This window comes from Malus sylvestris, chromosome 15 (assembly GCF_916048215.2).
Source record: "Malus sylvestris chromosome 15, drMalSylv7.2, whole genome shotgun sequence".
Classification (NCBI taxonomy): domain Eukaryota; kingdom Viridiplantae; phylum Streptophyta; class Magnoliopsida; order Rosales; family Rosaceae; genus Malus; species Malus sylvestris.
In genome coordinates this window covers 6,089,264-6,116,757 of record NC_062274.1, presented here as the reverse complement: position 1 = coordinate 6,116,757, position 27,494 = coordinate 6,089,264, and the positions used below count along the sequence as shown (strand labels likewise).

Genomic DNA, 27,494 nt, shown 5'->3' with positions numbered 1-27,494 from the left:
AGATCATCAAAAGCGAACTGCTTTAATGCCATATTAAACTAAATATGGTAAATATCAAAAATATATATGACAATATTTGAGAATTTCTTATATATTCATTAATCTCCAAAGTGAAGTATATATAGGAGTTACAATTGGTATTACATATATACTTCACCAATGTGGAGTAATAAACTACTATTTATACTTTAACTAATATATAACTCGCAACAATTTAGCGTTGGAACAGTGAAAGAAACCCTAGCTAGAGATAAAAAGAAGTCGCTCACCAGTTACACCCTTGCCGCTAACCCATGACTTGACTTTCCTCTAAGACTACATCTCAAGTTTCCATTTGATCTGTTTGGGGTATTGTGGGGCGCTATTTTTGGACGTGGTGGTGAATGATGATTTCTACTTCGATGGCAGTGTATGTGTCAAGAGGCATCGCAACTAAGAGCAAACATTGCTCCAAATTACGGGTTAAATCTTCAAGACAAATCCCATAACATTGCAATTGACAGAAATGACATAATTCTCATCTAGAACGTTCAGACTAATCACTAGAGAAGGTTTACCAATATTTAGCAAAATGTTTGCTCGTGTTTGCGATGTCTCTTGCAATTGGGTTGAATAATCATTTTTTCCCTCCTTCAAATTGTGTTGCTTGAGCATTACAATTTTTTCGATTCAAAATAATATTATATTTATAGGATATGTTATCCACACATCTTTTTTATTTTTTACACCTTTCTAATTTTCGGCAGTCGAATCGGATGAATTGAAGAAGATCAACGGACATAAATTAATAAAATATGTGTGAGAAGTAAAAAGAGGTGTATAGATAGCACATCCCTACATCTATATCTTTTCTTATAAAAAAAATATCACAAAAACAAAAAAAATTACACAAATATCAAACTGTAATTTATGAGTTTAACTTCATCGATTAGAAGGAAAATTAAGAAATCCAAAACCATTCAGCTCCAATTTTCTTCCAAGTCATTGCAACTGTTCCTCTTCATGTTCACTCAGTGAATGAAGGACCCATAAATGATAAATATGTACCTAAAAAAATGGACTTTAAACACAGTTGTCTTCAATAGCAGTTGGAAGATGCACAGTCCAAATGTCTTTCGAAAAGATATTGGTGCAGTAGCTCTGCAACTATTAGGTTTGGGCCTCAAACTTTAGCCGTACTATTTGTTTGAGTACCAACAGCACGTACCATTTTGACGTCACGGGTGTTGTGCTATTTCAGAAAACAGAATATCTCCAAGCCTGAAGTCAGCAGGTACAGAAAATTTAACTATTCTGTATGTTCTTTAGTACAGGGTGATAATTGTGGAAATTTTTGTTAATATTACTCAACATCCCGCTTTAGAAAAATAACATATTTTGCTATGATTTAAGAGTTTTGGGGGAAGGGATTATAAGTCGGTGTTGTAATGGCACGTCTTACTTATGAGCTCTTAAAAATTGGTATTAATTAGGGGATTGTGAATCCGTCTTAAAAGAAGGAAATGGTTGCCACCATGTGAGACGCCTGAGACACAGGCATGGAAGGGTGGTGTAATATTCTAAGTCGGTTTTGTAGTGCACGCTTTACCCATGAACTCTTAACATTTTGTATCAGAACCTGATTTCGAGTCAATGAATATTAATAAATGAGTGTTCACTCATCCTAAGAGCACTTCCACCAAGGTGCAAATGTGCCAGCATTCAGTCAAAAAACCAAGCTGGGGGTCATTCCATTCACTCCAGCCCACAAACTTGCATGGCACCTAGCCTAAGCTAGGCAATAGACCAGCCCATTTTTGACAGACCCAAAGATCGGCCTATTTGACTGGCTCGTGCAGTTTATTCACGAGTGGGCGCGAGTAGGGGACATGGGTGCAGGCGGCGGGGCCCGTTGTCAGCCCACTTGTTCTTCACTCGAAAGTAGGTGACGTGGCCCTCTCAGTGCCGTTAGATTTCCAACGGTAAAAAAAATTTAAAATTTACTTTTAAAATGGATCGTCCAATCACAGATCAACAGTCCACGTTTTTTCCCCAAAAATAAAAATAAAAATAAAAAGGCCCAACGGTCAGAATTATGACCGTTGGCCACATGGCAGCTCCTTGGCTCTTGGATTTGAATATTTTTCAAATTCAACTGTCTAGATTAATTAACTACATTAAAATTTATTAAAAATTATGAAAAAATAAGGAAAATTTTTAAAAAATTTATTTATTTTTTCTATAAATACCTAACTCTCATCTTCCACCTTACACCACATTTCAATATTTTCTACACTTTCTACTTTTCAATATTTTCTACAAAATAGTACATTCGGATAATTACACGTGATGTTACGAGATTGATTAAAAATCTTATCCGAAATTAAAACTATTTTATTTATTTGTTCTTTTATAAAAAAATTTAAAAAATTTAAAATGGGCTGAGTGCCAGCACATTTTGTAGGGGTGAATATCGTTTGTGCCAGCGTATTTTTTTAAGGGTGGAGATGCTTTGGCCTATTACTGTTCACTATGGTATATTACTGTTCACTTGAGTGAATAAATGTATTGGGTGCTGACACAAAATTTTTAGGGATAGAATTGCTCTAAGTTGGCTGACGATGACGTAGGTACAAAAGCGTGGTGGAATGTATGGAACACCAGATTTTAACGCTGTAAACTCGATTAATAAGAATTACAAGAAGAAAATGTAATATGAATGCATGGAAATATTGTCGGGTTTTGTTTTCTGATTTTTGCCTTTGGTTAAACGCCCCGCTCAGGTTTAGACTCTAAGTAGTGACCCCTCCACCTTGAAAAGCGTGGTTTGGTCGTTGATTCGATGTGCATGATGGATAGGTCTGTGTCGTGAAAATGACAAATTTTAGGACCACTCACTCAACTTGTTTCCAATAAAATTTTGAGAATTTTAACGAAATATTCCCGGTACTATTCATTTTAATGAAAAATCATATTTTTACATTAAAAAATCAATCCCACTACTATTCACCTTACCTTTTATTTTGTCTTTATCGTTAAAACTCAAAGTTTTCAAACTCTTTTCATTAGTTTTGCTTAAAATTTTCTTGCGCATGGGCCAATACTTAGATTATCTAGCTATACAGATCCGATCATAACCAGCGCTTTTTATATAAGCAATATCAAAGGAGGGGGAATTGAATAGAATATCAGAGTGTAAAGGAGAAAGCTCTTGATTATTTGAGTTACATACTCCACTATTGGGAATAGGGAGTAGAACACATGACTAGAGAACATATTTAAGTACTCTATTTGAGCTACAAGCCCTTGTATCGATAAGAGAATGGAGTAGAACACATGATCATAATGCATATGTAAATGCTCTAGACTACTTGAGCTACAAGCCCTAGTATCGGAAAATTGGGAGTAGACACATGATCCTGAGTGCAGATGTAAATGGTATAGACTACTAAAGCTAGTGCTTTCAAACTTGACGCATTTCTCTCATTATTACTCACAAGTTACAAGAGAGCATATATTATACATGTAATTTGCATATATGTCTATATCTATGTACAAAATCATAAACCCCAAAACCCTTACAATGATGTGAACAATAATTTGCAGAGCCAAAGATGGATCATGCGCATAGAAGGTACCTAAAATTAAACTCATACGGCATTACTTGGACAAATTGTAAAAGAGGCTCATTTTTACCTTTTACAAGAAGCTTAAGTGCCTCTTTTCCTAGTTCACTTGGGAGCTGAAGGCAGATCCAATCAAGCAATGACTCCAAATCCTTAGCAAAATCAGGTAAATACCAATCCAAAATCTTTGGAATTGCAAACCTATTTGATGAAATTCCAACTGCAGCTTGTAGGTACTCTCTTTTTGCAACTTCCAGTTCATTTTCAACTTGGGATGCAGTGTACACTCTCACCTACATTTTGGCAGAGATCTTATATTAATAATGTCAGTTGGCCGCGTTGATAATTAAATGATAATAGACAGATAGATTTTGTTTATTCCGTGTGTAAACAAACTTACAGAAGGGGAGGACCAGCTGCCACATGATAGCGCAAACGTTACCAACGGTTCGGATAATTCCAATCCGAAAGTATTTCTTGCCGTCTTCTCGTCATTTTTTGTACCCTTGGAGAAGGTCCGGTCAGGAGTTAAAATTATGATGAGAAATCTTCTCTTTTCTATCTTCTATGTGCATGCAAGTTGAGTCTACTTACATATTTTGAGTGAAAAGGCAGTCTCAAGATGAAATGTTCAATAGTTATTGCATTCAGTATGTGTCCACCAACATTTATTGTCGCCTGATTCACAAGAAACACAACCATATGGTCCATATATGAATTATTGACAAGCAGAAGTATTCAACAATCTGGTTTGCTATATGGAATTTGTGAAAATTTTGTATCATAAACGACATATTTCATACTTTCTGCATTAGGGCAACAATTATCTCGGGACTCTCAGGTATGCCGTGCTCGAGGAAGGCCTGCAGTATTGAACAAATGCAGCAGTTGAAACAATTTCGTAACATAAACTAGACGGGAAACAAACAAGGAAACGAAGACGTGATTACTAAGGCATAACGGCACAAGATTGATCTGAAGTGTTTTAAATAAGAATCTCTTTTGATGGCTCTTACATACATTCATCATGCAGGAGTTGTATATATTGATCCAGAAGGCAAGCTTCTCCTGATGATTGAGGCTTTGTAAATTTACAGAAGCAAGTTTCCGTAGCAGTAGTCTGCAAATTCAACAAAAAAATATGACTATAAGTACTACTAAAATAATCATCATCATATCATGCAAGAAGGTTGAAAACCAACCAAACATTACAAAACAGAGAACTTACTTCAGTCTGCCGAGTAGGAACAAAGCATTTGCTGTTTGGTTTGGATTAATATTCCGAGCTTCAATTGCGTGTAATTGTTTATATGGACCGATATCTCTTTGTCCAAATTCCAAACAAATACGATAAGGATCCCAATTTTCTGTTCTTTCATTTTCTGCAGGACCCGAATTCTTAACTGAACTCATTCTCATGAGAATGCTTGATAAGCAATTGATAATATTTTCTGAAATTTTGTTAGGACTGTTATCTCCTGACAACTCCTTGTCCGGCATAGTAGGAAGTCTTGCTTGCGCACTTTCTTGATCCGCAGTTCTAGTTTCAAACTGAACGTGCAACACAAGTGAAACAATGTTCATTGCACTGCAAACGAGTGTAATTAACTTAATGAAATTTGGTAATTTTATTATGTACCTGTAGTTTCTGAGGCTCTAAACGCTTTTCTGCAGCTCTGTGATCGATTGGAGGTCTCTTCACTGGAGTCCTAACCTGACCTTTATGGATCAAGGCTCTCTCATTGCTCTTCGTAATGTTATTATATGATTGGTTCTCTTTTCCCTGCTTATCATCTGAAACTGCAATTAAGAACATTAAAAATCTCATGGCCTAGAAATTAGCATGTGATTGTTTGATCTCTGGTTGCGATTCCTTTCTCCCACGCTTTCCGTTGGTCAATTTTCAGCAATTAGGATGAACATATTGCTTACCATAAGGGGATGGACAATCCTTTTCAGTGGAATTGGTAGAATTGTTTCCTCTTTGAGATTGAAATTTGGGATTCTTTATCGGGTACGAATCAGATGAAACAGCTGAGAATGTTTCCATTTTCCTCTTGGAGTTTGAAATGTATACAGCTTCCTGATACAAGTCCTTCCTAAAATGCACTACCTGTTCTTCGAGCCGAACCACCTCCTCTTCCAAAACCGCCACTTCTGCTAGAAGCTCTAATGTCTACAAAATTTAAAATTACAATTGAAATTACTTTCAAAACTCCTTTAAGTTCATCAGTCCTAGTTACTTTCTTGAACAATGGACATTGGTGCAAAATACATGGGTCAAACCAATTGGCCAGGACAACGAATTCATTTTCCCGTAAATTATAGCAGATTAGAATATCGCTTTGTCTACAGGAATAGTGAAGTACTCACATAAGGAGGCAGATAAGGAGGAAGACGAGGCAGAGCTCCTAAGGGTCTTGTAAATGCCCTCTGCAAAGCTCTGCGTACATTCTCTTCATGTCTAAGCTTCTTCTTCAACTTATCAACCTAAACAAATTACAGTGTTCAACTCAATAATCAATACCAATTAAAAAGATAGAGAGCATATGAAATTACATAACATAAAAATTAAAAAAAAAAAAAAATTTCATACATCTTGTTGTAAAGCAAATTTTCTCTCTCTGCTCGAAGCTCTTCCATTGCTGATTGCTTTTCTGGTATCTGTAATCTTACCCCCTTTCATTTCTACCCGTTCCTTTAAATATACAACAATTAGCTTCCAATACAAAAAACTGAACTGGGCAGAGAAGAAAACTTGTAAAATTTAAACCCCATGTTGGAAATGGATCAAACAAGTTAAATTCACTTTCTTGTGTTGAAAACCAGTAGAAGGGTCAACGGAGAATTGGAAGAAAATATTATATAATTTTCCCGAGAAAATTTCGTGAGGCAGGGGAGATAAACAACTACTGAGATTGAAGTGGAAGAACCATCACGGAAATCTATCTAAAGATGTCAGCAATTTAAATTTTTTTGGGAGGCTCCAAACTTTGAAGCCATGATTTTGGTGAAAAACGGTTAAAGCTAAAAGTTGAAATGATAACAAATTCGCGCTCCATGGAAAATTTCCATAGGCTCCTCTCACAGTGAAAGCACTGAAAGGAAAAAAAAAATCGTTTTTCGAAAATTATGATTAAAAAATGTGAGAAAGGTGCATAACGTAAGCTTAGCTCAGAGTTCAAAGTATATGATTTACCTTTTGATTCTTCTCAGGTGGCTTCATAGACTGCAGCCTTGTCCTCACTCTGGTGTTCATCTTCCAACTTCTCTGCAAAATTGTTAGCAAACCAATCCAACTATTTCATTAGAGAAACAAACTTTGAAATGAGCAAAATTCAATTAGGATTTTCTAGTAATACTCCGGAGTTTTTAACGGTTAGATTATTGGTCAATGATAAAATGACCAATATCTAACTGCTAAAAACCTTGAAGTATAGATACTTTGGAGCACCATAGAATTTTCGAAGAATATGAGTTGAATTGCTATAAAGAGATCAGATTCATACCCTTTTACAGAAAATAGTTCATTCCCTTAAACAAAAACAGAGACAAGAAATTCAAGTTTCAATGCCACTAAACAGTAATCACTCTCCAATCTCTCCTGCCTTCCTCGTTCAAGGTGAACTAAAAAGTGCAAAACTAACCCAACCCATGTCACAAATTCTTGGGTATTTGAGCTGGGATGCTTTAGATTAAGCAAAACTTAGAGAGAGAGAGAGAGAGAGAGAGAGAGAGAGAGAGAGTGAGCGTTGGGTTTTGGATATGCAGAAAGATAAGGGGAAGAGAGCATCTAAGAGCAATGTGCAGAGCCGCACAAAAAAACTAGAAGCAAAGTGCACTACAGCAATGGTGCTCTCTCACTTCTTTGCGTCATCATGAACAACGTGCACCTTTCTCTTTTAAGCTCCTGCAGCGTAGCACCGACTCTGCTGCCTTTTATTTCACACCTTCTTCTTTCTTTCCCTATTTTTTTGTAATTCCGAGAATGCCCCTAATTCATGCCATACATATCAAAACTTAGTGGGGGAAAATACACTACGAGACATAAATTGCGTTACCAAAATTATAAAAGTTTGTATTTATGTGTTCATAGTTCTAACAAGATGATGTAGTTGACTACTGGGGAAGATCGAGAGGTATTTATATATTTCTGGTTTTTCCACAATTTATGTGGAGGTCAAGTGACAAGTATGATTTGTTGATGCATTAAATAAGATTGTGGGGGTGTTTATTTGAAGGCAAAAGCTGCCCAAATCACATGTTTTGCCAACCAGCTAAATGGGTTTTAATCGTGGAAAAAGAACTAAAATATATGGGCACTAGCTCCTGGATTGCTTGACCATTCACGATTTGATTCAGAGTTCAGACTTGTTCTTGTTAATTTACCATGTGTCACCGATTCTTCATTCATGCATGCTTAGTTAATGTTGTTATTTAATTCCTTATGTGCAGACGCTCCAATATTTAATAGATTGGATCCTATTTTCTTATGTTCTTTTTATTGGAGACTATATATATGACAATTACAAAGATCGTTATAATGAGATGACACATCATAATAAGTGTAAATTTCTCACAGATAAATCCTTTTTTGCAGTTGAGAATTACTTCCTTCAACTAAGTGAAGGTAATTACCATTTTCAATTAAGTAAAGTCAATTAATTACCAAAAACTAAAACTGGTTTGTAATATTTATTCAGTTAGGGGAGACAAAAAACTTTGCAGCTGTGAAATACTGAAATTATTGTTGGGGCTTCTCAACTTAGCATCATAATTCAATACTAGGATACAGTTAATAGAGTAAGAACCTGAGAGTTCTAATTAGAGTAATGACAGTACTTTCACTTTTGGTTGAACTGATCTTTAAAAGAAAATTGAGAAAATAAACAATTCAAATACAAGAAAGTTCAATGAGAAGGTTGGTAGCATTCATTTTTATGACTACTACTATTAGAATAATACTATAACATACTTTCACCATAAAAATTTCTTAAAGCAACTGTTTAATTTCTTAATTCTCATGTGAAGATTATGCCTACAAAAAATCATTCGAAGCAGAGTACATTTATTCATTTAAATGTATCAAATATATCAACATTTAATTACCAAGTAACATATTTAATAAATTAATAAGTTATCAATTAGTTGATAAATTAATAATTAATAATTTATTGATTATTTAATCTCTACTAATTAATGAAACCCTCCTTGTCAACCAAAAGAAGATGAAAAAATAATTTAGTCTTCTATCACACAAAAAAAAAATGATGGGCAATAATGTTATTTCACATATCCAAATTTTACTTTTTTTTTATTGAAGCCTCATCTACAGGTGATGGTAAAATATCTCTAATATTTAAAATTAAAAAAAAAACCTCTCACTCTCCCTATGTTCTCTCTTTCTCTCTCTCTTCCTCTCTCCTTCTCATTTTCTAAAAAAATGTGTTCATACACACAAAGTGTGTAGACAAATACTAGTATTTATTAGCTTAACATATTTTTCTATCGAAAAATTTATTAATTTATAGAAATTTAACTGTATAATTGTGATAAGAGATGATCATGCACACATGGGATATTGGAATTGGTGTTCTGAAAGGAAAGCTATCATGATGTTGATGGCAGGAAATTACAAATATGTGAGTATATAAGTAAAGTGACACAAATTCTCACTCCAAATGCAAGCCCAACGCATGGCTAATTAGAAAAAAAAAAATTTCCCAGGAATGGTCCAACACTTTCAAAAACAAAGAGAAAAATAAAAACTACAAAATATGGACACGGCATTCCAGCCACGTGAGACCGAGTCTCAAGCACAAAAATGAAACCTATTTTAATGCTTATTTGATTACTTAATTATTAGATTAGTTTAATTGTCCATTATCAAGTAACTAATCAACTAATTAATAATTTAGTCGATTATTGTGAAATGACCTCAAGCAACCTCTCCTGGAAGGGTAGTTTCATCATTTTCTTGCAGGACACCAACAAAAGCGCAACGAAACAAAACTCAGATCAGCTATACCTTTCGTGCAAATTAATTTTCCCTTAAAAAAATGAGATTACTTTCTTTAGCTTCCTTTAAATATTCATTTATTTGTCTTCCAAAAATGGGTAATTGATTTTTTCTGGATTTGCTGAGGAAGCTAGAGCCAGTTTTTTTTTTAAGAAATGTACGTAAGGTGGAAAAGATTATGCAAATTATGGCGTCCTAGTAAATGTCATTTTCGACTGCCATCAAATTCATTACTTATCTAATTAATAATTGAATGGAGCTGTTTAACGTGATGGCAATGTGAAGTACATATGTATGAAAGCCGGTTTACATTAATTTAGAGGGGACCTGATGATGTATCTTGCGCTGCAGGAAAAACCAGGACATATATACTTTTAGTATTGTTTGTGAGAAATTCTAAAAGTTCTGTTACCCTTTATTTTAATAAATTTAGGGTGTGTTTGATTGGCTTCTCTAAATTTCACTGGACTAGCTAGGATACTTAGATCATGTTTAGTGCAAGTAGGGATTGTATTTAATGAGACTAAGCTGGACTCGTTGGGATTAAACGCTTCGCTAAGGGGCCTTAGCGAGACCCCCCCCTGGGAAAAGGAGAGGATTGCTAATCCCGTCTCCTACACTTGCTTTGCTTCATCTCAGGCTCGTCCAGGACTTCAATATTCTTCACATAGTCCTCGTAGCCATCCGACGATCGACGACGGACCTGCATTGTCGTCGAAACCCAAATCCCTAAAAGACAAGATATTTGAAAGAACGTTGCTGGAGGAGCGCTGTTGCAAGCGCAACAACGGCCATAAGTGTTCTCAATCCCCGCTTCAACAACGGCGCTGCAAGCACAAACCACCACTTCAAGGAGGTCGGACCCAAAATCGAACGGATCTAAGCCAACCAAGCTCGCCCATTCAGGATTCCACGCCCACCGAACAAAAACTTGAAAAACCAAGCTCGATTCTTCGTTTTGCAGAATTTTTTTTTGGCAATTAATTGGAAAAAAGAGGGAAGGGAAGGAGAGCGTGGGACGAAGACAACGAGGGAGATAAAAGGGAGAAAAAGATGGACTGATGGAGGCTTCCAAAGAGAGATAGAATTAATTAATATAATATTATTAGATATAAATTAAAAAAATATAATATTGTAGTTTGGTATTATCCTTCTTTTTAGTCCGACACTGCACCGAACGCTTTACTAAGTCAGTCCAGATTAGTGTAGTCTAAGGCAATCTAGCTTAATCCCTAAAGCTAATTTAGTCTGAGATAGTCCGGTGCAACAAACACACCCTTATATTATTGGTAAGGTTTACTAGTGGTGAAGCCAAAATTTCAGTTCATTGGGATCGTGAAGGGAGATGTTGTAACATTTTTTTGTATATATAATTCATGACTCGTTCTTATATTATGGACTCATCGTTGTACGATATCATTTTCAATATCGACACTATTATTTTGATGTATACAATCAAATTATAACTACATATTGATCTTCACTATATGATTAGCCTCTTTCACTTAAACAATCGCAACCGTTAATTTGATTATCATAACCAAATACACCAACTTTTGCGAAAGATCAATCCTTTCAATTGATTGAACTCACTATGAAAGACTATGGATCAATCATTTCAATCGATTGAACTCACTATGAATGACTATTGTTTAATAGAGTGTTTGAGAATAATGGAAATAAAATAAGAAATCAAACGCGTGAAGACATAAAACTTAAGCTGAACCTAATTATTGGAAGTTTTTATTGGGATAATGGGGATCGGTAGCAAGAATTATATGGAGTAATATAGAGCTGCTGGGGGTCATGTTATATGGTACATGATAATGCTGATATTATAAAATGTTTATTACACTACTAATGTTGATAGTTACACAATAATTGTATTGTTAACAATATAGATATAAGCTCTACCTTCACGTTTAATGGTATTATAGTATGACATTAACATTCAATGTTCGAAATACAATAAATGTAAGTTACATTATAATCAGCTAATTTTAAAGTCCAACGTTATAGCAAATAACATAGAATGTCATTACTGTAAAATGCTGATTATTACATTATTCACATCATATTAGTATACAACACTGAAAAAGTAGGACTTGCCGCGTCACCTCATTACATTACAAAAGCATCGTTTGATTAAAAGTATCATTACATTTTTTTTAAGAGAAAACTAATGAAAAGACTTTAAAAATTTTGAGTTTTAATGATAAAGACGAAATAAAGGGTAGAGTGAATAGTATGAGGATTGACTTTTTAGTGTAAAATTATGATTTTTCGTTAAAGTGAGAGATTTTCGTTAAAGTTCCATTTTCTTAAAGGTATCATAAACTAAACTTTTTCTATAACAATTATTTTTCTCTTGGCTGTAGCTAGGCATCCTGTAATTTTTCTTTTAAATTGTCTATAATAGATTTGCTGCTGTTCTATCCTCATATTCTAATCCCATGCACGTTATTTCTGGTTTGACCAACCATAAACAAAATGAGAAATTGAGAATGGAAAATATAACAGTTCGTGCGCATTAGATTTCTATCTATTTGATAAATGACCAAAATTAAAAAAGAAAACTAATGAAAAAGGCTTGAAAACATTAAATTTTAATCAAAAGGATAAAAATGTGTTGTAAGTGAATAGTACCATAAGTGATTTTTTAGAGTAAAAATGTCATTTTTCGTTAAAGTGAACAGTACCAGAAATGTTTCGTTAAAACTTCCAAATTAAGAATCGTTAGGGGCCATTAGACACACAGAAACTATTGCTTGGTCATACAACAATTAAGATATGTTGTCTCAACCGACTTTCAACAGACCATTCTCTCTGGCAAAAGAGATTACAATTTTTGAAAAATCTAATTTAAAAAAAAAACACAAAAATTACTACTATTATAAAACTACACATCAAATTTCTAATCTGAGTGAAAAAGGATTTGCCATAATATATAGGAGAACATGTTCCAAAATGGTTCATAATTAATCTTTGATTAATTCGTAGTGGTGTCCCGGCTTCAACTGAGAGCCTTATATACACCACCCCACAAGTCATTTCGTGCACACAGCCATCTACTCAGCCATGTTTTCTATAAAGTGCTCATTTTTTTGGTCTTTTAAAAGCTCTTCAGTGTGGGGACTTTGATGAGTACCGAAGTTGCTCATTGAGGCCTATCGAGCTCATAGCTTTTATCTAATTCCTTTTCTCCTCTCTTATTTGTTTCCATAATTGCAATGTAATTGTAATAAAACTAACACACTTTTTTCATATTACATTACATTAGAAGGTTTCAAATTCTCGACCTAGCCTAGTCATACTTATTACCCTATCCACTTTCACCACTAAACTAACCTCAATGGCTTAAACTCACACACTTGCATAATGCCAGCCAACAAACTCGAATTTGCAGTAAATCTCCAATTGTAACATGTCATAGCTCAATCCTCATCAAGATATTGTAACCTTTAAGTCATATTGGCACGGTTTTGTTGGCTTTCAGATTCACAATCAAAGATGTCATCTAAACATATAAAGCACAACACTATTACCACAATCTACCTCGAAGGGGGCCTGAAGTTCCTGTCAGCACACTTCAGGTCAAGTCTAGCTATAACTTCCATCTTAATCCAACTTTATGAATAAAACATTTCCGAAATTTAAAGGTGACAAAAAACATGAAACTAATAATCAATATTTTTTTTTTTTGGAATACTAATTATGGAGAGCAAAGTACAATCATTCTGGAAAATGATGGTTGATAATTTAGGAAATACATGGCAAACAAATAATCATGGAATGTGGTCCAAAGCTGGATGTGGGCTTGATCAGTAACAGGTCTTACTATCCTTGCATTCTAAATAACTGAGATGAATCTGGTTCTAGGGTTTCTGGGAACTTTTTAGGTGCACGTCTGGCCAAAATAGAAAGTGAGAAACGTATTTTTGCAGTACTAGTAGTTCTGATAAAAGAGAAGGAAAAGAAGCTACATGTTTAAAAGTCTATTTTTCTTCTCTCACTTTTAGGTCCACCACATAAGAATCAAAGCTAGCATGCTTTGGCTTGGGGCTCTTTGTAGTTTGTATGTTAATTAAGGTCAATTGATGTTTGGCTGTCTCCTATGTAAGGGTCCATTGTTAGACCAGCCGAAGTGACACCATACAAATCCACATTATTGGATTATTGAATGATAAAGCTAGCTCAAGATCGATATATGTGTGCTTTTATCAGAATAAAGGGAGAGATTTGGTATGCTTTTTACACTAGGATAAAATAATTCACCAGGATTTGTTCATAGCTCTCACAAGGACAAAAGTTTTGCCAGCTAGCTGAACCATTTTTGCATCCTTTACTCTACACTTAACTTTGTCTTCTAATCACAAGGCAGGGCATGTCTCAATGTGTACTTCATACAAAAAAAATCACACTACATTTATGTATACGCCGTATTTATTATTTAATTATGATGAAAGTTGGTGATACATATCATTTGTTTATTTTTTCATATATTATTATTAGTTGAGGGAACATTAGGAAACCCCAATCTCTAACATGTTAATAAGAGATCTACATTGCATGAACTTACAAATGAATTGCAAACTTCCTAGTTTTCCAATGTGGGACACTTTTCACATCTTTACACATCCTCTTCTAAAACCATGAAACAAGTTGAGATTTCTTGCAAAGCAAATAATAAAGCGAGTTGCATGCACGTGAGCTAGTTACTAATGAACGGAAATGGATATTTATATGATGAGGTAACTTTGTCCAAAGTTATAATATAGGATTTCTTTTTGGCCTTTTTGCTTCTCAAAGATTTAAATATTGGTGGTGGATTTAGTAGAGAGGAAGAGTCCAAGATTTCTCAGGGTGATGAGGACGGGAAATGAGACAAAGCTGCAAGTATACAATGAGAAATCTCGAGAGGTTGTTCAAAGTTTCAAGGACCCGTCATTTTCTGCTGATATGTTTTTTGGGTTTGCCAGCTCGAACCAGGGAGTACTGGTCCCTGCTTATTTGTGTTTCTTCTACTATTTCTCTAATTATATATCTACTTCTTCTCTCGCAACCAACAATGTCCATCAATGGTTTGCTCTCACATCCAAATTCCAACCCCAAATTATGCAGTCATTTTCAGATCAAGTAAATTAAAAGAACTGGAGAAATTAATTCAGGTGAACTGTTAATTTAGATGCTGGCCCTCCACAGTGGAGGGTAGTCAAGCCTCAACCTTCTTTATTTTGTTTGTATGTTAAAATTTTGAAGATCTTTTTGAGTTTTGGGTGTAGTGATGAAATTGTCGGGTGCATATGCTCCCGAGACAAAACTAGTTGTATGTCATAAATAACTTTCTAATCCAACATCTTGGCAGGCTTGTTGATTACGTCTAGAGTAGAATTGGGCCACAAAGTTAGCTTGGTTGTGTTGAAGGATTACCTTCAGCTTTGTGCAAGGAATTAAACACCAAATCAAAGATTGGAGGGAACATGTTGATACTAAGATAAACAATTGTATAGTAGTAGCGCAGATTTTAGAGATGTAAGTTTTAATTGAAAGATATGAGTTGAACATCAAAGTTGAATATCAGAGTGCCCATACCACAATGAACGAACAAACGGATTACAAAACTAGAAATATTATTGATATCAAACACTACAAAATCGCCGAGACGGCTACAAAAACTCCAAGAGGCTATATTGTGAATAACTTATATCTCAAACTAAATTACAAGCAATATTTATAGAGAACTATGTTTGTACCATACTTGACCAATCCCGAAACTACCGAGCACCGGCCAACGCTATACTGTCAAGGACCCAGAAGAGTTCCCCTCCGACCAGGAGGCCAATCACTACTCGACACGTGTCAAGATTAGAAGCCAATCAGAGCGCAACACGTGTCGACATCAAGAACCAATCATAACATGACACATGTCAATGTGACAAAGCTACAAGTTTTTCTATAAATAGGGGTCATTCCCCCACAATATGGCCTAATGCCATTTTGTGTTAAATCATTCACAAGAACTCACTAAATTGAGAGCTTGATCCTTTGTACTTGTGTAAGCCCTTCACTACTAATAAGAACTCCTCTACTCCGTGGACGTAGCCAATCTGGGTGAACCACGTACATCCTGTGTTTGCTTCTCTGTCTCTATTCATTTACGTACTTATCCTCACTAGTGACCGAAGCAACCAAGCGAAGGTCACAAAACCTGACACTTTCTGTTGTACCAAAGTCCTCACAGATTTTGTGCATCAACATTTGGCGCCGTCTGTGGGAAACGACACTTATTCCTACTCTCTTCAGCTGTGTCAAGCTGGTTTCTATCATTCGTACACTTTCTTTTGATCAGGCATCCCTCTCCAACATGGGAAGCGAAGGAAGCCACAGCACACAGAATGACACCCCTCTTGCACATAGTGCGAAACAACGAAAGAAGGAAGGAAAACGAGTTCTTCTTCAAGCTAAAGTCGATGAGTTGGAAGCTCAGAACAACAAGATAGCAATGAGGAATGAGGTCCTCCAGGAGCAATATGAGAAGCTCTTCGAGACACTCCACGAAGCTAGGCAAGCTCAGACACGCGAGCTTGTTGCCCCCGTGGAAGTCAACCATCAACTGGGTGCCCTCCAACATGGAAGGTCACATGCATTCGACATAGATATCCCTGATAGGGAACAGATTACCCCTCGACTTGATAATCAACATGAGGCTTCTCTTAACCCAGTTGCTTCGACCCGAACCATGAGAAGTGGAGGGAGACACCTCTTTGCTGAAGGGGCAGAAGGATCGAAAGCCGTCTTTCGCGATTGTCGGGATTTCCTGAAGCAACGTCGAGAGAATTCCATCCATATAAGCTCAAAGATCAATGACCCAAGGATTTCTGAGAGACTCGGTCCCCTGCCACGGCCCGAGCCGGCCACCAATTTGGGGAAGGGGCAACAAGTCCTAGAGAGACATGAGGGTACAGGGGACTCAGAGGTGTTCCGACAGACATACCCTGGAAGCCAGTACAGCGAGTCCAGGGAAAAATCACATGCCCTTGATCAAACCTTCCTAATTCCAAGAGGAGATGGAGATTTACGAAAGAAAGCTCCAGTGGCACATAACTCCGCTCAGGACCCCCTTGTCCTACAACTTCTTGAGGAAGTAAACAAGTTGAAGGCTGAACGTCAGGCTGAAATACCTGACTGGAACCAACCCAGGCCTGGCCCTCTTACAAGGAGGATCCTCAACACCCCCCTTCAAGCAAAGACAAAGCAAAAGCTTGGCTTGCAACTTTATACTGGAAAAGAGGACCCGATTGAGCACCTTAACCTCTTTGAGTCCACCATGGCATACCAGATGCACACCGACGAAGAGCGATGTCTTCTCTTCCCCTCCACCCTCTCTGGCGGAGCTCTAAATTGGTATTGTCGTCTTACACCTGAGACGGTAGACTCATTTGAGGAATTGAGGAAACTATTTGTTTCCCAACACATTTTCCAAACCGATCGCTTGCACTCTGCAGATGACCTGTACACTATCCGCCAGAAGCCAGACGAGTCATTACGTATGTATGCTGGCCGCTTCAGCCATGAATACTCCCGGTGTGCCGAGGCAGACGACAAGACTGCCCTCAAAGCCTTCACGGCAGGCCTACGTGATTGTTTCTTTAAATACATGATCAATGCCAATACTTGGAAGACTTACTCTGAGGTGATGGCGCAGGCTTATAACCATGCCTCCGCCGAGGCAAAGACATATCAGGAGAAACCCCCTACAACCATCATTTATCAACAAGTGGGAGGTGGAAGCCAGACTCACCTAAATGAGAAGACCTCGACTTTCCAAACAGCAGTGGCACCTCCCCATGCCTTGCATAATGCTTCGCCGAATCAACAGACATATCAATTTCAAGGCAAGAGGAAGGATTTCCATCCTCACCACTCTCATTTCAGTAAAAAGAGTAAGGGACACTATCCCGATAACCAAGGGTATCGCCACAATAACGCTCGCCCCCAGGCAGTCAATGCAGTGGGTCAAACCTGCGTCAAGATACCCCCTACCCCAAGGTATGAGACATACACGCCCTTGAATGCCACATGCGCGGCCATTTACCCCAGCATAGCTCACCTGATACCAAAGCCAAAGCCGAGGTACCCAGATTACACGCCCCCGAATAACGCGGGCATGTTTTGTTGCTACCATGAGCATAACGGCCATGATAGCGAGAAATGTATCATCCTCCGTGATCGTATTGAAGCTTTGGCACGAGAAGGAAAAATTGATCAATTCCTCATTCACCCTCAAAGGGATAACCGTAACCAACGCCAGGTGAATGTCATATATTCCATAAGCGGCGGCACACCCATATCTGAATCTTCCAATAGGGCCATGAAAAACAGTGAACGAATTCTGAGGCCTGGTCACCAAGTGTTTCACGTGGAAGACATCAGGGGAGGGAAGTATCAAAAGCCTAACTGGGATCCGATATGTTTCTACCCTGAGGAAGAAAGAGGCATCATCTACCCTCATAACGACCCATTGATCGTGGAGGCTCACATAGCCAACTTTGATGTTCGACGAATCCTCGTAGACACAGGGGCTTCGGTCAATATCATGTTTGCCGAAGCTTTCAGGGCACTCAGTGTAGCTGAACACTTGCTCGATCGCTCGATTTCTCCTCTGATAAGCTTCTCCGGTGATATCGTGCAACCCTTAGGGAGCATACATTTACCCTTTACTATTGGTACAGGCCCTTACACGGCTACCATTACCACTAACTTCCTAGTGGTTGACTGCCCAACGGCATACAATGTCATCTTTGGGCGCACAGGCATCAATGATCTCAAGGCTATGGTATCCACGCATATGCTGTTGATGAAATTTCCAACCCCCCATGGCAACGGCTACATCAGAGGAGATCAGCTTAGTGCACGATCATGTTACAACACTTCAGTTAAGCAACAACACTTGCCCGGACCCAAGGAAACCCTGTCTGTACATGACCAAGTCACAAAGACCAGCCTAGATGAAGCGAACTTGGATCTTCCTGATAGCAACAATCAACCCGATGATCCTCGAGATGACTCTTTCACCCAGCAAGCCCAACCTGCTGAAGAGTTGGAGAATGTACCTATCTCAAGAGATTATCCAGATCGCATGGTGAAGATTGGCACCACATTGTCACCACCCCTTCGGTTAGCATTGATATCTTTTTTGAAAGAGAACACTGAAGTCTTCGCCTGGTCATACGAGGACATGCCAGGCATCTCTCCCGATGTCATCTGTCATCGTTTGAGTATTGACCCCAAGATCAAGCCGGTGAGACAGAAGCGAAGATCTTATGACGCTGAACGATACGAGGCAATGAAAGCAGAAGTTGAAAAACTTAAAGGCATAGGCTTTGTCCGCGAAGTCAATTACCCGACATGGGTAGCAAATGTGGTCCTTGTTAAGAAAAATCCGACCAAAGAAAGTCTTTTGCTTCAAAAGGTCTTGTGGAGAATGTGTGTTGACTACACCGACCTAAACAAAGGGTGTCCGAAAGATAGCTTCCCTCTTCCTCTTATTGACAGACTTATAGACTCTACGGCCGGGTGTGAACTCCTGAGCTTCATGGATGCTTACTCAGGATACAACCAAATCCTCATGAACCCTTCGGATCAAGAACACACAGCCTTCACTACCGACAGAGGACTATACTGCTATAAAGTCATGCCTTTCGGCCTAAAGAATGCAGGAGCGACTTATTAGAGACTAGTCAACTCAATGTTCGCCGAGCAGATTGGGAAGAGCATGGAAGTTTACGTTGATGATATGTTAGTCAAGAGCAAACATGCTGACCAACACATCACCAACCTATCTGAAACTTTCACTATTTTGAATAGGTATCGAATGAGGTTAAACCCCAACAAATGTGCCTTCGGCGTAGGCTCTGGCAAATTCTTAGGTTTCATGATTAGCCAACGAGGCATTGAAGCTAATCCCGAGAAGATCAAAGCAATCCTCGACATGAAGGAACCGGTAACTTCAAAGGACATCCAGAGCCTTACTGGCAAGGTGGCAGCCTTAACCAGGTTCATTTCTAAGGCCACAGACAAATGTGCTCCCTTTTTTAAAGCACTTAAGGGAAGTAGGAAGTACATTACATGGACTGATGAATGTGCCGAGGCATTCAAAAACCTCAAGGAGTACATGAGTAAAGCCCCTCTACTCTCCAAGCCCGAGGTAGGAGACATTCTCATTATCTACCTATCGGTATCAGCTTCAGCCGTAAGTTCCGTTCTCATTCGAAAGGATGGGAATATTGAACGACCTGTCTACTACGCTAGCAAAGCCTTACAAGATGCGGAGACACGGTACTCTAACATTGAGAAATTGGCTCTGGCATTGGTCATGTCTGCTCGAAAACTCCGCCCTTACTTCCAAGCGCACTCCATCATCGTGCTTACCAATTATCCTCTTCGACAGATACTCCAAAGTCCTGACACTTCAGGGCGAATGATCAAATGGGCAATAGCGTTGGGTGAGTTTGACATCTCCTACCAACCAAAGCCAGCTGAGAAGGGCCAAGCAGTGGCAGACTTCATTGCCGACTTCACATATCCGGTTGACATTGCTTCTACACCTGAAGCAGTGGCTTCATTACCCCCGGAAGCTCAGAAGATAGAACCAACAACCCCAGCATGGAGTCTGTATGTTGATGGCTCATCCAACCAACAGGGCTGTGGAGCGGGACTAGTCTTGACTACACCCGACAAAGTAGCAATGGAGTATGCTCTTCGTTTCAAATTCAAGGCATCAAATAATGAGGCCGAGTATGAAGCCCTTCTAGCAGGATTACGTTTGGCCAAACACCTCGGGGTTAAACAAATTGATATTTTCAGTGACTCCCAATTGGTGGTCAACCAGGTTACCAACAACTTTGATGCTAAGGACAGCTCCATGGCAGCATATCTTGCGCAAACACAACTTTTGCTCAAGCACTTCCACTACCAGATCACCCAAGTTCCTCGAGCGGCAAACAGTCATGCAGACGCCCTGGCTCGCCTCGCCTCGGCTGTGGAAGACAAGATTGGAAGAAAAATTCATGTCGAACTGTTGGCAACACCAAGCACCATGGCCGCAGAAGTATGCAACTTACAACAGGGGGATAGTTGGATCACCCCGATCTATAATTTCCTTGCTCATGGCACCCTCCCAAATGATAAAGTCCAGGCTAAGCAAATTCGATACAAGTCTACCCGCTACCTGATCATCAATGATCAACTCTATAAGCGAGGTTTTAGCCTGCCATACTTAAGGTGTCTTACGCCTGCCGAGGCGGAAATCGTCCTTCGGGAAATACATGAGGGAGTCTGTGGAGATCATGCTGGATCTCGGTCCCTAGCACACAAGACTTTTCGCCAAGGATATTACTGGCCAACACTCCACCAGGATGCCATCAAAGTATCCCGCTCATGTGACAAATGTCAACGATATGGACTATTCCTCATTCCCCTCCAGAGCCTCTTACTCCTATGATCAGCCCTTGGCCCTTCGCCCAGTGGGGACTTGATTTGATCGGCCCAATGCCGGTAGGGAAGGGCAAAGTCTGTTACGCAGTCGTTGCAGTGGACTACTTCACAAAGTGGGCCGAAGTAGAACCCTTGGCAACCATTACTGAGGCAAAGATAGAAGACTTCGTGTGGAAGAACATCCTTTGTAGATTCGGCATTCCCAATGTGATAGTCACTGACAATGGGCGACAGTTTGACAACAAGAGGTTCAGGTTGTTCTGCTCTAAGTTCAACATCAACTTATGCTTTGCCTCTCCAGCTCATCCCCAGTCTAATGGACAAGTTGAGGCCATCAACAAAATAATCAAGCGCACTTTGAAAACCAGCTTGGACAAAGCTAAAGGCTGTTGGCCAGAATTTGTACCCCAAGTTCTTTGGTCATATCGCACTTCATATCGGACTTCAACAGGAGAAACTCCATTCTCACTTGCCTTTGGCACAGAGGCGGTTGTCCCTGTTGAGCTCGAGCAAGCAACATTCCGAGTCCAGAACTACATTCAAAGTGAAAATGACAAACAACTCACCCTCAACTTGGATTTAGTCGAGGAACACAGAAACCAAGCTCACTTGAGGAATGTCGCCTACAAGCAGCGCATCTCCAACTATTATGACTCTAGGGTCAAGCCTCGTTCTTTCAAAATAGGAGACTGGGTCTTAAAGAAAAGATTACTCTGCGACAGAGTCCTGAGTGAAGGCACACTTAGTCCAAACTGGGATGGACCGTATGAAGTCATTGGCATCAGTCGCCCTGGCTCTTACACACTTAGAAGCTCCGATGGCAAGACCCTTGGCCATCCATGGAACGCTGATCACTTGAAGTACTACTACAAATAGACTCACGATGTACAAGTGTTGAGCTATAGCCGTTCGGCATCCTATGTAATGAAGGCCATTTGGCAATGAATTCAATAAAGAGGTAATTTAGCCAACTCAGCCCTCACTCTTTTACATTCATAGCAAGCGATGCCGGAACCCTTCTCAATCAGAAAGCAATCCGTCTTCCACAGTCACTACAAAACAAGCAAATGAAGACCGTGTCAAGCGCCAAAAAAAAAAAAAACAGCTTCATCCAAAAAGCTTCACCCGAAAAGCTTCACCTCCAAAGCTTCACCCACAAAGCTTCACCTAAAAAGCTTCACCCAAAAAGCTTCACCCGAAAAGCTTCACCTCCAAAGCTTCACCCACAAAGCTTCACCTAAAAAGCTTCACCCACAAAGCTTCACCCAAAAAAAAACTTCACCCGAAAAGCTTCACTTAAAAAAGCTTCACCTACAAAGCTTCACCATCAAAGCTTCACCTAGAAAGCTTCATCTACAAAGCTTCACCATCAAAGCTTCACCTAGAAAGCTTCATCTACAAAGCTTCACCCACAAAGCTTCACCTAAAAAGCTTCACCCGAAAAGCTTCACCTCCAAAGCTTCACCCACAAAGCTTCACCTAAAAAGCTTCACCCACAAAGCTTCACCCAAAAAAAATTCACCTAGAAAGCTTCATCTACAAAGCTTCATCTACAAAGCTTCACCATCAAAGCTTCACCTAGAAAGCTTCAACACCAAAGCTTCACCTACAAAGCTTCAACACAAAACCTTGCTCCAAATAAACAAATTTTGTTCACAAAACCCAAGATGCCCTTGAACTTGTACAAAAACACTTGGGTAAACATAAACATTTTTTGTTTTACACCCACAAGGGCCCAAAATTTTCCTTCTTATTTATTCACTTATATATGTTCCCAAACATATTATAATAGATCCAACAACAAGCCAAAGTCCCAAGTTTCATAATGGACAAAAGTACAAGCAATTCATCAATAATGAAGGTGCTACAAAAATTGGAATCTGCCCCAAAATAGAAATCCAACCCAAGAGACTTTTTCTCTCTCTCCCTCTTCCGCCTCCTTTCATCTATCAAATTTCTGCAACCTCTGCTCTTCTCCAATGGAGCTGAATTTTAGACACCCTATAGTTCTTGAGCATATGAACAACTTTCAAGAAGGAACCATTTCTGTTTGAGCGACGGAAATTACAGTGTTGAAGCTCCAAACATGATAGTCGGCTTCTTGCAGATTTCGAAGCTGTTGTGATGTTTCGAAGATCTGGAAATATTTAACCGTTAGTTCATCCTGAATTTTTGATATGTTATGAAAGAGTCGATGAGGAACAACTTCAATGAAGAAAGCATACCGATCTGAACAAGAGAAAATGGAGTTTCGAAGCTCACAACAAATCTGACGGGTTGACAGAAAAATAATAACCAGTCATTCATCATACCTGGATTTCTGGAGTTATACTGCTCCGAGGGATCTCAAATTTGGATATGTTGTAGTTCACAAGCTGAGGAACAACTTCAATGAAGAAAGCATGCTGATCTGAGCAAGAGAACATAGAGTTTCAAAGCTCACAACAAATCTGACGGGTTGACAGACAAATGATAAACAGTCACTCATCATACCTGGATTTCTGGAGTTATACTGCTCCGAGGGACCTCAAATTTGTATATGTTGTAGTTCACAAGTTAAGGAACAACTTCGATGAAGAAAGTATGTTGATCTGAACAAGAGAAAATGGAGTTTCGAAGCTCACAACAAGTCTGACGGATTAACAGAACATTGATGAACAGTTACTCATCATACTTGAATTTCTGAAGTTGTACTACTCCGATGGATCTCAAATTTGGATATGTTGTAGTTCACAAGATAAGGAAAAACTTTCATGAAGACGACTTTGCAATCTGAGCTATAGAGAAAGGTGTTATCTTGCATCCACTCAGGCTGATTAGTGGAAACGAAAAGCAATTCCACCAAAGAAAAGATGAAAAAGAGAGAAAAGCTACTAATTGCACTTGATCTTGTCTAGTCAATAGCATGCAGCATCAAACACACAAAAGTTGGAAATATTTTTAGATAAAGCATATACGAATGTGTGACATCGAAACAAGGATTCGTTACTTTGACAAATTAGTAACACGCGAGACACCTCATTCGGCAACTCTCTTCGCCTGAAGACTTGGAGGACTCCCACCATATGCTACTGCACCTTGATACTCGGCAGTCTCACAACCACTCAGTGACTTGGATTTTTCAAGTCTCCAACCGAGAAGTTTTCCTCACTCGGGAAATTAAGGGAACACTACCTCAAACTACATGCTTCACTCACAAAGCTTCAACAATACAGGTTTCAACAAAAGCAAAAATTCAAAGAACTTTATGAAGAAGGCTTTGGTGTATTTAACACAATATGTTGAAATGAAGCAAAGCTTATTTATTAATATTTTCGATAAGCCACAAATATGTACATATACATGAGTCAAAATAAACAAACAAAAGGGAGCCTTCACAAAGGTTGCTTAGGGGAAGTCTCAGCAGTCGGTAAAGCCCCAGAAAGAGAAAGCACCGGATGGTGGTTATCCGGAGCCTCAGTACTTGACAAAACCCCAGAAGGAGGAGGCATTGGAGGTTCATCATTTGAAGCTTCATTACCAGGTACAACCCTAGAGGACGAAGGCAATAAATGCCTTTGGAACAAACCCACAAACCGCTGATGATCAAGTAAAACCTTACCATCAGATTCCTTCATCTGGTCAAGCTTCCTCTTCATGTTTGTAGCATAGTCATGGGCGAGCCGGTGCAACTGCTTATTCTCATGCTTGAGCCCTCTAATCTCCTGTTTGAGACTCATCACTTCAGCAGCCAATGATTCAACTTGGCGGGTTCTAGCAAATAGGCGTTGGGCCATATTAGACACAGAACCTGCACACTGAACACTAAGAGCCAGAGAGTCCTTAACAGCCAACTCATCAGACCGTTTGGAAAGTAGTCTGTTATCTTTGGGAGTGAGAAGGTTCCTGGCCACCACTGCAGCGGTCATATCATTCTTCATCACAGAATCCCCAACGGTAAGAGGACCGGTAGGGGATATGAAGGATGGGCGCCATATGTTGTCTGGAGAAGGCGTGGCTGTCTCTTCTCCAAGGTTCAAGTCAAAACGACGGTCGGAGGGTCCAGACATTTTCAAATGTGTTGAAGAGGGAAGAGGTCAGACAAATCAAGATCTTAGAAGTGCAAGAAATGAGCTTCTACTGGTAGAGATTCAAGTGTGCTGTGGAACTTAATGCCAGCCTCTATAAAAATCTGCACTCGACGGAGCTTCAGAAATCGAAGAGGCGTTTGCTTTCTCAAAAGCTGGGCTGCTCAGAGACCACGAGGGCCGATCTCAGAAATCGAAGAAGCACCTGCTTTTTCAGCCTCGTCAGCACCTGTCACATGCACACTCAGCTTTGCGGAAATTACGGGCAATCTGTCGAAGATTTCTGGTGAAGTAGAAAGCACGTGAATCTTACTGTTCAATCACCGCTCTCCATATGCACCATCAACTCCTCGGGTACCACATATAACTTTGTCAAAGATCTCTGACAAAGTTTAGGCACGAGAATTTCGAAGTTCCAGCTACCCTACTATTACCCATAAGGGTAAAGGAACAGCACCACTGCTTGACAACTGGAAAGTCCCTATGTGTGTCGACCTCCGTGTTTTGCGGCAAGACAGGTTGGCAAGAACGTCCAACCTTTACTCACATTCGAGAAAAGACTCCCAACATAATTACTTTCTCAAAAACCGGAGTAGCACCGCTTTCCGAATCTCGAGAGTCAGATACTCGACGGGATTGCTTGTTCGAAAACCGAAGAGGCACAACTCTCAGAACTTCGAGAGCCAGATTTCCTTAGATAAAGCTTGTCTGTAATCTTCACACGTAATATCAGCTTTCCAGATACCACATACCACTTTTTCAAAGTGCTCTGACAAAATTAAAACACGTGAAGCTGGCAGCTCCCACTACATTGCTGTGACCAAGAAGGGTAAAGGAATAACATTACTACTTGTTATTGGGAAATCCCTATATACATTGACCTCCCTCCTCAACGGACAGGCAAACCTGCAAAAATGCTCAACCCTTTCTCGCATTCGAAAAGGCACCCTCAACATAACCTCTCGAAATACTCAGCTTTATTTCCCCCCGATAATACCTCAGCAAATAAGCCACACAAAGAACAAGAGTATCTCATATCATCAGGGTCGAAAGCAAGAGTATCCCATATCATGCTTTCTCCCTATCTTTGTCTTTGTCCTTGTCCACACCTGCAGGACAAGGAGAAAGAGAGCAGTCAGTCGGAACCTGAAATCAAACCTCCAATTTGGAACTGACTGCCTGGAGCCTTTGCCTGGTTGCTTACTTAGCATTGCTCTCGAGTACTCATCCTCAACTGCTGTCAAGGTCACGAATTCCACCGGCAAATGCCTCATGACAGTTGATCAGATATTGGCTCTTTACACTGAAGCTGCCAAGCGTGGATGAGTCACTATGAAGGAATGTTCTGAAGGACCATTTAAATGCAAAGGTTGCACACCACTTCTGCCATGCAAAAGATTGAAGCAGAAGGTTCAACGGTGAGCTGAAACAGATCACTACAGCACGACACCTTTCCATACCACATTCATTATTCCGTCAACAGCAAAAGTATCCCATATCATCAAGGTCGAACGTACTCTAGATTTGATGGACTTGTTTTGACCCTCAAATTTTTGAGTCGGCCTTATACTCTGAAGGGCACCAGAAAACACTCCAGCACAGTTCAAGAATAAGCCTGTGGAAAGTTACTTCTTCAAAAGCAAAAGTATCTCATATCATCTCTTATCCATTTGCTTCTCCTTATCCTGGCAGTTGAATGAGAGACAAGGAGAAGGAGAACAATCAACCGGAAGCCGAAGTCAAACCTCTGATCCTGGGTTGCTTACTTGGAAGTTTGACTGCTTACCTTGTCTGTCACCTCTTTCGGCAGATCTCCTAGCTCGGCGACTTGGGGGACTCCTACTATAGGGTTTGTATCACACTTGACTAAGCCCGAAACTACAACTAAGCTTCAAGTGAAATTGATACATTACCTTGTGCGTCAACATCAGCTAAATACACCATTCCCGGATGGAGGAAAGGTACTTCCAGAGAAGGGCAGATGAAGATCAGACCACACTTCAGTATTTAGAAGTTTCGTGATTACTCAAGGGATTGGATCTTGCAAGTCCCCAACCGAGGAGTTTCCCTCACTCGGGAACTTAGGGGAGCACTGTTTGTACCATACTTGACCAATCCCGAAACTACCGAGCACCGGCCAACGCTATACTGTCAAGGACCCAGAAGAGTTCCCCTCCGACCAGGAGGCCAATCACTACTCGACACGTGTCAAGATTAGAAGCCAATCAGAGCGCAACACGTGTCGACATCAAGAACCAATCATAACATGACACATGTCAATGTGACAAAGCTACAAGTTTTTCTATA

The 27,494-nt window shown here is 39.4% G+C and overlaps 1 protein-coding gene and 1 long non-coding RNA gene across 4 annotated transcripts; both read right to left on the bottom strand.

The window, feature by feature from the left end:
- Positions 1 to 3,437: 3,437 nt before the first annotated feature.
- On the bottom strand, positions 3,438 to 7,757 carry LOC126603533 (uncharacterized). Of its 3 annotated transcripts, none has more exons than XM_050270414.1 (12): positions 7,115 to 7,757; positions 6,805 to 6,876; positions 6,202 to 6,303; positions 5,979 to 6,095; positions 5,538 to 5,781; positions 5,245 to 5,405; positions 4,834 to 5,156; positions 4,626 to 4,725; positions 4,409 to 4,468; positions 4,200 to 4,283; positions 4,006 to 4,110; positions 3,438 to 3,898 (listed from the first exon to the last, which is right to left on the bottom strand). In XM_050270414.1, the coding sequence occupies exons 2-12, from the start codon at positions 6,862 to 6,864 to the stop codon at positions 3,599 to 3,601; spliced, it is 1,656 nt and encodes a 551-aa protein (XP_050126371.1). In that variant the 5' UTR covers positions 6,865 to 6,876; positions 7,115 to 7,757; the 3' UTR covers positions 3,438 to 3,598. The 3 variants fall into 3 exon arrangements, with proteins under 3 accessions (XP_050126371.1, XP_050126372.1, XP_050126373.1); XM_050270415.1 differs by having other exon boundaries at positions 5,245 to 5,399; XM_050270416.1 differs by having other exon boundaries at positions 6,202 to 6,293.
- Positions 7,758 to 22,434: 14,677 nt separating this feature from the next.
- LOC126603545 (uncharacterized) lies at positions 22,435 to 24,016 on the bottom strand. Its single transcript, XR_007616281.1, has 4 exons — positions 23,614 to 24,016; positions 23,433 to 23,530; positions 22,643 to 23,257; positions 22,435 to 22,501 (listed from the first exon to the last, which is right to left on the bottom strand). It is a non-coding gene; the product is annotated as an uncharacterized LOC126603545 (long non-coding RNA).
- Between the last annotated feature and the right edge of the window lie 3,478 nt (positions 24,017 to 27,494).

Coding starts and splice junctions, on each gene's coding strand:
- LOC126603533 (XM_050270414.1), bottom strand. CDS start 6,864: ATGAACACCAGAGTGAGGACAAGGCTGCAGTCTATGAAGCCACCTGAG. Junction 5,157..5,244: donor TAGAGCCTCAGAAACTACAG/GTACATAATAAA, acceptor TTGCACGTTCAG/TTTGAAACTAGAACTGCGGA. Junction 4,111..4,199: donor TGCCTTTTCACTCAAAATAT/GTAAGTAGACTC, acceptor ACCTTCTCCAAG/GGTACAAAAAATGACGAGAA.